This window comes from Poromitra crassiceps (genome assembly GCF_964638095.1).
Source record: "Poromitra crassiceps genome assembly, chromosome: 3".
NCBI lineage: Eukaryota > Metazoa > Chordata > Actinopteri > Beryciformes > Melamphaidae > Poromitra > Poromitra crassiceps.
The window spans coordinates 23,461,114-23,473,784 of NC_139625.1; the positions used below are offsets into that span (position 1 = coordinate 23,461,114).

General features: G+C 45.6%; 1 protein-coding gene across 1 annotated transcript in view; it reads left to right on the forward strand.

Annotated features, from left to right (window-relative positions):
- Window positions 1-12,671, forward strand: part of palm1b (paralemmin 1b) — a gene marked incomplete at its 3' end in the record, with an annotated part of 42,285 nt that overhangs the window by 21,600 nt on the left and 8,014 nt on the right. The window contains exons 2-3 of the mRNA XM_083632955.1: window positions 2,130-2,178; window positions 6,788-6,868. Of these exons, the coding sequence (XP_083489081.1) occupies window positions 2,131-2,178; window positions 6,788-6,868 (129 nt within the window). The 5' untranslated portion in view covers window position 2,130. The remainder of the gene's footprint in view (window positions 1-2,129; window positions 2,179-6,787; window positions 6,869-12,671) is intronic.

A 12,671-nucleotide genomic window follows, 5' to 3' on the forward strand; every position in this document is an offset into this window, starting at 1 on the left:
GCATCCGTGACACAACTCATCGGAGGTTCGTTTGTTTTACGAGTTGAGCAACCAAAATAATTTGACGGCCAATCGGTGGTGTGTTGATACAGAATAGTTGGCTTAACTTTTGGGCTAGCATTGCTCATGAGAAACCGATCACATTATGTTTCTAGGCGTTCCATCTATCACAGGAATCTCTATGAGGAATTCTCATTCAACATTAGTCAAAAGAAAACTGGTTGCTGCTCCCATAAAAGTTCATGTTTTCACTCATTTAGCAATTTAGCTTTAATTTTCTAACTGACTTGCTGCAGGGGTCATTAGTAACTTTGTACAAGGGCTAGATAATGTCAGCTGTTAATTGCATAAAAAATACAAATTGGGCCGTAAGAAGTATGGTTTTTGAGTGACCCTAAAGCAACAATAGATCTGTCCCGTGTTAGCAGTAGCAGGAGTGGTCCTTCCCTCTGGCTGTGTCCATTCTCCATCCTGGAGCTCTGGAACCTATTAGAGCAGGAATCTCCAGCGGCGCTCTGCTAGGGCATTAGCATGCCTACACTGACTCTCACTGACAGGGGAGAGACACTGACTTAGCGCTAACAGACATTAGCATGCCTACACTGACTCTCACTGACAGGGGAGAGACACTGACTTAGCGCTAACAGACATTAGCATGCCTACACTGACTCTCACTGACAGGAGAGAGACACTGACTTAGCGCTAACAGACATTAGCATGCCTACACTGACTCTCACTGACAGGAGAGAGACACTGACTTAGCGCTAACAGACATTAGCATGCCTACACTGACTCTCACTGACAGGGGAGAGACACTGACTTAGCGCTAACAGACATTAGCATGCCTACACTGACTCTCACTGACAGGGGAGAGACACTGACTTAGCGCTAACAGACATTAGCATGCCTACACTGACTCTCACTGACAGGGGAGAGACACTGACTTAGCGCTAACAGACATTAGCATGCCTACACTGACTCTCACTGACAGGGGAGAGACACTGACTTAGCGCTAACAGACATTAGCATGCCTACACTGACTCTCACTGACAGGGGAGAGACACTGACTTAGCGCTAACAGACATTAGCATGCCTACACTGACTCTCACTGACAGGGGAGAGACACTGACTTAGCGCTAACAGACATTAGCATGCCTACACTGACTCTCACTGACAGGAGAGAGACACTGACTTAGCGCTAACAGACATTAGCATGCCTACACTGACTCTCACTGACAGGAGAGAGACACTGACTTAGCGCTAACAGACATTAGCATGCCTACACTGACTCTCACTGACAGGGGAGAGACACTGACTTAGCGCTAACAGACATTAGCATGCCTACACTGACTCTCACTGACAGGGGAGAGACACTGACTTAGCGCTAACAGACATTAGCATGCCTACACTGACTCTCACTGACAGGGGAGAGACACTGACTTAGCGCTAACAGACATTAGCATGCCTACACTGACTCTCACTGACAGGGGAGAGACACTGACTTAGCGCTAACAGACATTAGCATGCCTACACTGACTCTCACTGACAGGGGAGAGACACTGACTTAGCGCTAACAGACATTAGCATGCCTACACTGACTCTCACTGACAGGGGAGAGACACTGACTTAGCGCTAACAGACATTAGCATGCCTACACTGACTCTCACTGACAGGAGAGAGACACTGACTTAGCGCTAACAGACATTAGCATGCCTACACTGACTCTCACTGACAGGGGAGAGACACTGCCTTAGCGCTAACAGACATTAGCATGCCTACACTGACTCTCACTGACAGGAGAGAGACACTGACTTAGCGCTAACAGACATTAGCATGCCTACACTGACTCTCACTGACAGGAGAGAGACACTGACTTAGCGCTAACAGACATTAGCATGCCTACACTGACTCTCACTGACAGGGGAGAGACACTGACTTAGCGCTAACAGACAGACAGTCGCTGGGAAGTCTTTGGGACGGTAAATGGCCGGCGATGGCCGAACACTATAAGGAATGTTGTTTGTCACTAAGGTCAGTGTGGCCTCTGATGTCAGTGATAAAGTGTGGTTATAACAACTCTCTCTCTCTCTCTCTCTCTCTCTCTCTCTCTCTCTCTCTCCCTCCTTTAGGATGGCTGAGGTGGAGGTGTCACAAGAGGAGAAACTCCAGGCCATAGCTGTAAGTTATTTCCATACACATACAAAAACACACATTATCTCTCTCTACCTCACAATTTATCTCTCTCTCTCTTTCTCTCTCTCTCTCTCTCTCAAACACACACTCCTACACACACACACACACACACACACACACACACACACACACACACACACACACACACACACACACATAGGGGTGTATTGATGGCTTTAGAAGCAGCAAATCATGCTCTGTGTCAGGCCTGACCGCCAGTCTTAATGACTCTCAACCTTTTAGACCCCATCTCCTCCACCCATTAGTGGCCATAGGAAGCAGTAATGCACTATAGATACAGCTTTCTCTCTCTCCCTCTCTCTCTCTGTGTCTCTCTCTGTCTGCCTCACTCTCCTCCTCTCTCTCTCTGTCTGCCTCTCTCTGTGTCTGCCTCATCCTCTCTCTCTCTCTCTCTCTCTCTCTGTCTCTCTCTGTGTCTGCCTCACCCTCTCTCTCCCACTCTCTCTCTGTCTCTCTCTGTGTCTGCCTCATCCTCTCTCGCTCTCCCTCTCTCTGTCTCTGTGTCTGCCTCACCCTCTCTCTCCCACTCTCTCTCTGTCTCTCTCTGTGTCTGCCTCATCCTCTCTCTCTCCCTCTCTCTCTGTCTCTGTCTCTCTCTGTCTGCCTCTCTCTCTCTCTCTCTGTCTGCCTCATCCTCTCTATCCCACTCTCTCTCTGTCTCTCTCTGTGTGTCTCTCTCTGTCTGCCTCACTCTCCTCCTCTCTCTCTCTCTCTGTCTGTCTCTCTCTGTGTCTGCCTCGTCCTCTCTATCCCTCTCTCTCTCTCTGTCTCTCTCTGTGTCTGCCTCACCCTCTCTCTCTCCCTCCCTCTCTCTGTCTCTCTCTGTCTGCCTCGCCCTCTCTCCCTCTGTTTTTGTGTCTCTCTCTGTGCCCAACGACTCCTCTCTCTCCTAACTATTCAATATCTTATGCAAATGGTGATTTATTGCAATGTTTCCTATACCCACCCAGGTGAAGTAAGAGCCCACCAAGGAATCTTTTGTTTCGGACTCATTTCGGGTGCCATGATGCGTGAAGCTGGTGCTTCTTGCTGGTGTCATTTTCAAACAATCAAGACTTAATGGCTGCCAAGTGCTTAAAGTGTGTTAGTGAACAATAACCATAATTAACTGCACATATGATATGACGCAGAGCATCTGTTGTTAAAGTTGCAGAGTGTCAGTGTAACTTTTAATCTGACTGTAATGCCATGCATTAGCCATGAAAATAAAGGCTTTGCAGAGAAAAGTGCATTGGATGTTTCTCTTCATTGAACGCTGAACCACCCCAACTTCCAATGAACACCTCTCTACGACACACTGAACCACCCCAACTTCCAATGAACACCTCTCTACGACACACTGAACCACCCCAACTTCCAATGAACACCTCTCTACGACACACTGAACCACCCCAACTTCCAATGAACACCTCTCTACGACACACTGAACCACCCCAACTTCCAATGAGCACCTCTCTACGACACACTGAACCACCCCAACTTCCAATGAACACCTCTCTACAACACTGACTGAACCACCCCAACTTCCAATGAGCACCTCTCTACGACACACTGAACCACCCCAACGTCCAATGAACACCTCTCTACGACACACTGAACCACCCCAACTTCCAATGAACACCTCTCCACAACACTGACTGAACCACCCCGACTTCCAATGAGCTCCTCTCTATGACACACTGAACCACCCCAACTTCCAATGAGCACCTCTCTACGACACACTGAACTAACCCAACTTCCAATGAACACCTCTCTGAACCACTGCAACTTCCAATGAGCACCTCTCTGAACCACCCCAACTTCCAATGAGCACTTCTCTATGACACACTGAACCACCCCAACTTCCAATAAGCACCTCTCTATGACACACTGACCCACCCTAGTCTCGCTTGCCAGTCTCCCCTCACTTCCGTGAGGAAGCTGCATGGAAACAGGCTGCTGGCATAAGCCCTCTCCCCTGCTCTACAGCTGCTCTCCCATTGGAGGCGACCATTTCAGTCGCTGACGGCATTTCTGCTCACGGCTTACAAGCTGCCATTGGCTTCCGTTCCCTCCTCCCTGTGTGTCACTATAAATGTCCCCGGTCGCTGAAATGAAAACAACAACGCTAATAGCTAGCAAGCTAACGGCAGAAACCTACACGCTAGCTGGTTGCTACACTCTGAAAATGGCAAGCTTTGACGAAGATTTGGATTGTTGGAAACAATTTTCCAAAGGCACTGCCGCTAAGCGGCCAACCAGACCAAGACGAGTGTGATTGGTTAAACCAAACAGAGCATTTTTTTGCAATTTGGGAAAGGAGACCAGCGCTGCCAGACTCCTCTCACAGAGACTAGAACCACCCCAACTTCCAATCAGCACCTCTCTACGACACACTGAAGACAAGGCAGGCTTGAATGAGAGCCTCAATAATCAGATGGAAGTACCAATCAGCTAATGTTGCAAATTCATTAGCTTATTCACCTTATGTTCAGACGCAGCAGTGGGCCAAATTCTTCCAGGTTGTTTTAACACTTCCGGCGGTCAGGGCACCAAATATGAAAGAACGTCATGAAGAAGAGAGTTGTTTTTGTAGCGGACAGTGCAGGGGGTAAAACAAAGAACGTAGCCTACTACTTTGAGCTCGGTACACAGCAAGCAAGCGAGTATCCACTGTTAGCCAGGTCAGATAACGTTATCGTCGACAATGACGAGCACTTTCTTGTAAAACATACCTGGACTCCAACAAAGAAAGCTTCAGATAGTTTTCTCTCCTCCGAGCGCTCGAGCCACTTACGTCTATAAGACCCGCAGACGTTAACGTAATTCCCTGGAATGCGAGACTTAACGAGCCAGTTACATGGCGTTAGACATTGCCGTTTGCTTTTATTTGGTATGTTACATACAATTGGCTAAATTATTAGTTAATTCAGAGTTAGATGATATTGGAGCCGCCAGCCATTTTATTTATTTATTTTTTAGCCGGAAGTCGTCTAACGACCACACAACTGGGTCAAATGGGCGTGGCTACATAAGGTGAATAGACTGAGAGACTTTTGTGCCTAGAATTTGGAAAAATATGATTGACTGGGTTCAATACATAAAACATCAGTAACAAGTTGTCATTTACCCCACACCCAACAGCATCGAAGCACATCACCACCCTGTGGGAAACACTGGTACTGCATCAGAAAGGCTGCATGGAAATGACAAAATGTACCTGACCTTTTTCCACAGTTAGATGGAAACATGGCTGTAGAAACACTCCTCTCTCTCTCTCGCTCTCTCTCTCTCTCTCTCTCTCTCTCTCTCTCTATATATATATATATATATATATATATATATATATATATATATATATATATATATATATATATATATATCTCCCTCCCTCTCTCTCAATCAGAGGTGTAGTGCTATCTTGAGAAGTGAGGGAACGCACCTATTTGCGGAACACCCCCCTCCCCCAGCACACGCACAGGTCCCCCCGCATGCACACACACACTACACTGACACACACACATAATTTATTGTGTCCTCTAGACACTGCAGAAGTAGCCCATGACAGAGTCAGTTATCACAAACAGCTAAGCTAAACAAGTCTCAAGCATCACGCAAGTTGCACAAGGCTGCATAATTGATCATTTGGCACGGCGGCTGGCATTTTTAGCAAGTAACTTACCATTTTGTGGCGAATTCTGGCGTTGCAAATTGCAATCTGGTGATTAACGCTAACTTTTGATTAGCGTTAATTGAAAATAAATCTCGGTAATGTAACGTGCACTCCATAGTAAAATGTACACCGCTTGCGCATGTGCAGAAACTGAGAAACCGGACCGGTGTGCTTCCGTGTGTAGCTGATTTGGCCCAGGGGGCGTGTGCCTGCCTGGTGCCAAAACAGCTTTTAACATTGCTTCTAAATGATTGTAAACGTACCTTTTTCGCAACTGGTCCGAAAAATGAAAGGATGTTTGGCTGCCTTTTCATCTTTACTTGTTATCTCGTCAGGTACTGGGAGAAAAAAATCATTTTGATGCTTAAAATGCCACTACTAGCTAGTTAAGGTGGACCGGTGGAGTGTTTCCCTCTTCCTTCAAGCCAGAGTTGATACCATGTGAATCATTCAGCCCACCTTAAATTTAAGGTGGAACGTTTCCTTCTTCCTTCAAGCCACGACTCACGAGTTGATGCCATGTGAATCATTCAGCCCACCTTAAATATAGACGAATGACAACTTTGTCCAGATTCACTCGTTTTATTGGCTCCACATACACACACACGTTGACACACACAAAACACTGCTTGGAGAAGTATGGGAACGCCGTTCCCACGCGTTCTGCCGGGACTACACCACTGCTCTCAATTAAATTCAATTCTCTCTCTCTTTCACTACTTCTCTCTTAACACATACTCACGTAGACACACAATGCCTTTACATTGGATAATACATAATAGTGCACTCTCCAATAATCACATGCAATCATTTGTGTGTGTGTGTGCGTGTGTGTGTGTGTGTGTGTGTGTGTGTGCGTGCGTGCGTGCGTGCGTGTGTGTGTGTGTGTGTGTGTACGTGCACGTGCGTGTGTGGTTACAGGACAAAAGGAAGAAGCAGACAGAGATTGAGAACAAGCGGAGGCAGCTGGATGATGACCGACGACAACTCCAACATCTCAAGGTACACACACACACAAGAGCTAACGTTGGTGAGTCCAGCTATGTCTGGACGCAGCGCTGCTCATTGCTGTTTAGGAGACAATTAAAGTCCCAGTACTATTTGACCTTAATATAACAGCTTCTACATCATTTGGATGGTACACCGACTTCTAATAGGGAGAATGGCACCTCTATCATTCCCACACCACGCTCCATTTCCTGCTGCAGCTCCTTCATATTAAAAGCTTTCTGCTGACAAACTAATGCAACACTTTTATTGTGAAGAACGTATAGGAAGTGAAATGTGTTTATCGCGCTGAGTTAGCATAGCTTTATTAACGACGCTATTCTTGAATAAAACTCAACATAACAGGATTTGGGGATATTTGGAGCTATTTTTCAGTGGATCAGTTATAAACACTGCAGAGAGGAAGAGTACAAGCAAAAACTGTAAAATAAGTCTGATCTGAACGTTTAAACAGGGGAATAAGTAAGGGCCCGAAATTAACTTTTTGACTCACTGGCGGGTAGATGGAAAAAATCCACCGGCCAAGCATATTTTTTTACACACACACACACACACACACACACACACACACACACACACACACACACACACACACACACACACACACACAGGGCCCTATCTTCCCAAAAACGATAATTTCGCGTTTGCGCTCGTTTAACACCATGCGCAATGCAAATTGGGGGCGGGCACAAGCGCATGCCTGTTATAATTGTACTAGGCATAGGCGTGCCACATGCAAGCAGGCGTTTCACTGCTAAAATGTGGGGATAGATGCATTATCCTATCGTCAGCAGCGCGCAATTACTTTGCGCTAAGAGCTTTGAAAAGGACCTCTTACGTGCAAAAATACCTCGCTGCGCTGGAGCGCACCATAATCTCCGCGCAGCGCAGAAACGTCATTATGCACGGACGTGCCACCCCAGTACATCAAATTCTGCTGCTAAAATTGGGTAACCAGCAGATTATTCGGTGAGGCAATCAACTATAATACACTGAGAAACTTTGATCACATTGCAAGGAGGGGTTATGGTAAATTAATTGAGAAAACTTGTACATTGTAGCCTACTTGCAATAGGCTATTCACCTCCACCTGCTATAACCCGGAGGGTCGTTGGCATCACAGCCGATCTGGCACAAGCCTCGGCACGAGTCGAGTTTTAATTGAGTCCACTGTAAATCCTCAAATCTTTTCTTTTGTCTCTGCCGTTTACCCGCTGCAAACACGTTTCTATTGTCCCACCCCAGTCAACAAAATAACCCGAATTGCATCAAAACTCAGATGTTTTTAACAGGTATATGATGTGATGGTGTCGTTATGAGATAGGGATAATATATACAGTCAATAGGCCTACACCTATCCAAATTAGACATGGGAAGAATTACAGCATGAATCACGCAAACTGTATTACATGGACAGCAAGATGGGAATCTGGTTTGATTGATCTAACGCCCAGGCATTGCCAGGGCCATTACCAGAATAATTCTGGTGGTTAACACCGCCCAAATCCCATTTGCGCAGTGCATAAATGATTTGGCACGCCTCTAATCTGCGTTCGCGCCCATTGTTGTGACGAGTTATGCTTCCCCGCACCACCATGCATCGCCACCATATTTTTGGGCTGTTTTAACTTAAAAACAAGGAGGTCACATCTACCCAAACAATTATATCATTTTTATGTTTCTGTATACATCATTACAATATGTTCCCGTGAGGTGGGGATGCATTTTGCTGCTGCCTGGCGGGGGTGCAAAACTCGGCATAACACCTGGACAGCGGACTGCAATCTTCCCTGCTTTAAGGCACGCGCAAACAGGGGTGTCCACCCGCTATGCCGACCACCCGCAATGCCGACCTTAGGTTTAGGCGTGGGGGTGGGAGAGGTTAGGTTTTGGGTTAGGGTCTGGGGGAGGTTAGGTTTAGGCATGGGGGGAGGTTAGGTTTGGTGTGGGGGCTGGGAGAGGTTAGGTTTTGGGTTAGGGTCTGGGGGAGGTTAGGTTTAGGCATGGGGGGAGGTTAGGTTTGGCGTGGGGGCTGGGAGAGGTTAGCTCCACCGACACGCTGCACGCCGCCTCGCTCAGCTGGTTCTGCTTGTGGGCTATCGGCATTGCGACCTGTCGGCACTGCGGCCTGTCTGCACATAGACGTGGCACCGCAAACAGGTGCGCAAGCGCCAATAGGGGATATCGCCTGTACAAAGATAGGGCCCACAATGTGTTGTGATGGCATGATAACCTTAGGCAAAAATATCATGGTTTCACAGTATCTCAGGCACCAAATGTGTTATTGTGTTATTGTAAAATATCTGCTTATAGATAGATAGATAGATAGATAGATAGATAGATAGATAGATAGATAGATAGATAGATAGATAGATAGATGCACATCCACTCGAAGTCAGTAAAGGCTCTTGCCTTCTTGCCATTGGAATGTAAAATCCTAAACATCGTGGTGGTCTGCTCCGACATCACTAGTACAGTGCAGCGGCAGCCACAGATGGTCTTGGGAGGAGAGGCTCCGATTGAGATCGGGACACAGACATGCAGCCAAAGTGACACTTGCTCTGTTCATGGTCACGAATGGTTTCCAGCTTCATTGATTTACTACCGATGACTACCGATCCCAGCATCACACTGTAGCCAGTCTCTTGAAACGTCATATCTCCAAACTTCCACTCCTCACGAAACGTTCTTTTGTTAGGTGCTCCCGCTCCCACTCTTTCATCGGTGGCGTGGCGGCTGCGGTGGGTTTCCTTTTTAACGGCTGGCTTATTCCTGCGATATAGTTCCACTGTCCACATAATTGTCACCCTGAAGCTAACGTTAGCTTCAGCAGGCGGACGTAGCTTACTACAGTGCAAACACGCGCTGCAGTGCAGAATGCAATGCAGATGGCAAATGGTGGACAGCGGACTAGCGGTTGTGACGTCGGTAAACAATGCCTTGCCGAAGCCACGCTCACGCCACGCTGAAGCGATCACTCAGGATTGACGCTGAATTTCCAAGCGTGACGATGAAGCCGTGAAGAAGTGAGGCATGAAGTTAATGGGAGTTGTGGGCGGGTTCAAGGCGCGAGAGTAGCCGCTGAGAGGAAAAGAGAAGGCGTCTTGTGTGAACAGTAAGGCGTACGTTCAGCTTGTGCTGCTTCAAGCTTCAGTTCTGCTTACGTTCGGCGTCCTGTGTGAACGAGGGCTTAGGCTGAAGATGTCGCGAAATGAGAGCTTGGGGGCTGCCAAAAAGCGACAGTCGTAAGACCAAAACACACCGCAGTTTTAATTATTTTACATGACTATTTTGTCACCCGCCACGTGGTGGACAGACCTCTCAGTGTCATACGCCAAATGTAAAATCTAGTCACCAATGGCGCTTGGCGGGTGTTAATTTCGGGCCCTGCTTGTGGCAACAGAGGCCGCTGCTGCTGCTGCTGCACAGCAACTTTATACATATGGGGTTTAAAGTTTTGATTGGTCAGTTTTGAAGTGTACATACCCAAAACCAGAATTCACTTTGGGCAAACAGGGCAAATCTACTGGGTGGGAACACACTTCTCTATTGCAGCTGCATGTTGGGCTTTAGCTTGCTAATGCTAACCCTTACCATTAACCTCAACCAAACAGGGTCAAGACCCTGACCCTAAGGTCAGGTGAAGACCCTGACCCTGACCTTAAGGTCAGGTGAAGACCCTGACCCTGACCTTAAGGTCAGGTGAAGACCCTGACCCTGACCTTAAGGTCAGGTGAAGACCCTGACCCTAAGGTCAGCTCTGGCACTTTCCTGTTTGGAATAGCGGGAGTAAGTGCTGTGTTTTGGGGTAATCATCACGCCACACACTTGTTAGCACTGTCAATGCTATTTCAACTGTGGACAATTCAGCGGGTCAAAGATAAGAGCAAAGGTCGTGGTTGTGTATGCGCAGACCTGTGTGTGTGTGTGTGTGTGTGTGTGTGTGTGTTGTAGCTATTCAAGATTCAAGATTTTTATTGTCACTCCGTAGTACAAGTATCACGTGTGAAATTCTTGTTCTGTAGACTCCGTTACAACATAGTGCAAAATAACGGCATATAGGTGCAGGAAAAACACCTATCTTAGTGAGGACCAATTTTAGGTTTATACCTGGGACGTGAGGACATTTTGGTCGGTCCTCACTTTCTCACACACCTCCGACGGGCTGTTTGAAGGTTAAGACTTGGTTTTAAGGCTTAGGTTAGACTTGGGTTTAGGTTAGGATAAGGCTTAGGCATTTAGTTGTGATGTTAAGGTTAGGATTAGGGCTAGGGAATGCATTATATCAATGAATGTTCTCACTAAGATACATACAAACATGTGTTCTCGCTAAGATACATACAAACATGTGTTCTCACTAAGATACATACAAACTAGTGGTGGGACTCGATTAAAAAGTTTTATCTAATTAATTAGAGGCTTTGTTATTAATTAATCTAAATTAATCGCAATTTAATCGCATATCAATATTTGACACAAGAAGCAACATTTTTCAATTCAAATGGATTTTGGTATATGAGTGAATCAGTGAATAGGTAGTAGTAGTAGAAGTACTAGTACTTTATTTGGCACATAGCAGTAGACTGAATTAATGACCAATTTACAGGTTAAAAAGCAAACATGAGCAAAAATGCAGACATCATAGTAGCTTCACTAAGTAAAATAGAACTTTCAGTCATAAACAAAAGGAGACCAGACCAACAGGACATGTTATGGGGTATGGAGGAGGTTCAGGGGTCTAGTAAGGTATGGTATGGGAGAGTTCTGATGGCGACGTGTTTTTCTGAGGGGATTGTTCAGTTAGAACAGACAATACTATTGCTATATTTGCACTTATCAGACGTGAACTTACTAATCTTGGCTCTGAACCCCATCATCTGGTCGAGTGTTGGTTGGCGAGTCTGCTTGCTCGTATTAGGACTAATGTTAGCATCATCAGCGGCTAAGTTAACGTTACATGTAGCTCTGGCTAGCTTCCACGCTAGCTGCAACATGTTTAACATTGAGGTGATAATGGAGGCTTGAAGTGCTGATATGCAAATGTTTGTCGTTACTGCGCACTTCCCACATGTGGGGCTTTGTTGTCTGATGTCACTCAATGCACGTTGTGCATCAGTATGATTGGTACTCACTAAGATACATACAAACATGTGTTCTCACTAAGATACATACAAACATGTGTTCTCTCTAAGATACATACAAACGTGTGTTCTCACTAAGATACATACAAACATGTGTTCTCACTAAGATACATACAAACATGTGTTCTCACTAAGATACATACAAACATGTGTTCTCTCTAAGATACATACAAACATGTGTTCTCTCTAAGATACATACAAACATGTGTTCTCTCTAAGATACATGCAAACATGTGTTCTCTCTAAGATACATACAAACATGTGTTCTCTCTAAGATACATACAAACGTGTGTTCTCACTAAGATACATACAAACATGTGTTCTCTCTAAGATACATACAAACATGTGTTCTCACTAAGATACATACAAACATGTGTTCTCTCTAAGATACATACAAATATGTGTTCTCACTAAGATACATACAAACATGTGTTCTCTCTAAGATACATACAAACATGTGTTCTCTCTAAGATACATACAAATATGTGTTCTCTCTAAGATACATACAAATATGTGTTCTCACTAAGATACATACAAACATGTGTTCTCTCTAAGATACATACAAACATGTGTTCTCTCTAAGATACATACAAACATGTGTTCTCTCTAAGATACATACAAACATGTGTTCTCTCTAAGATACATACAAACATGTG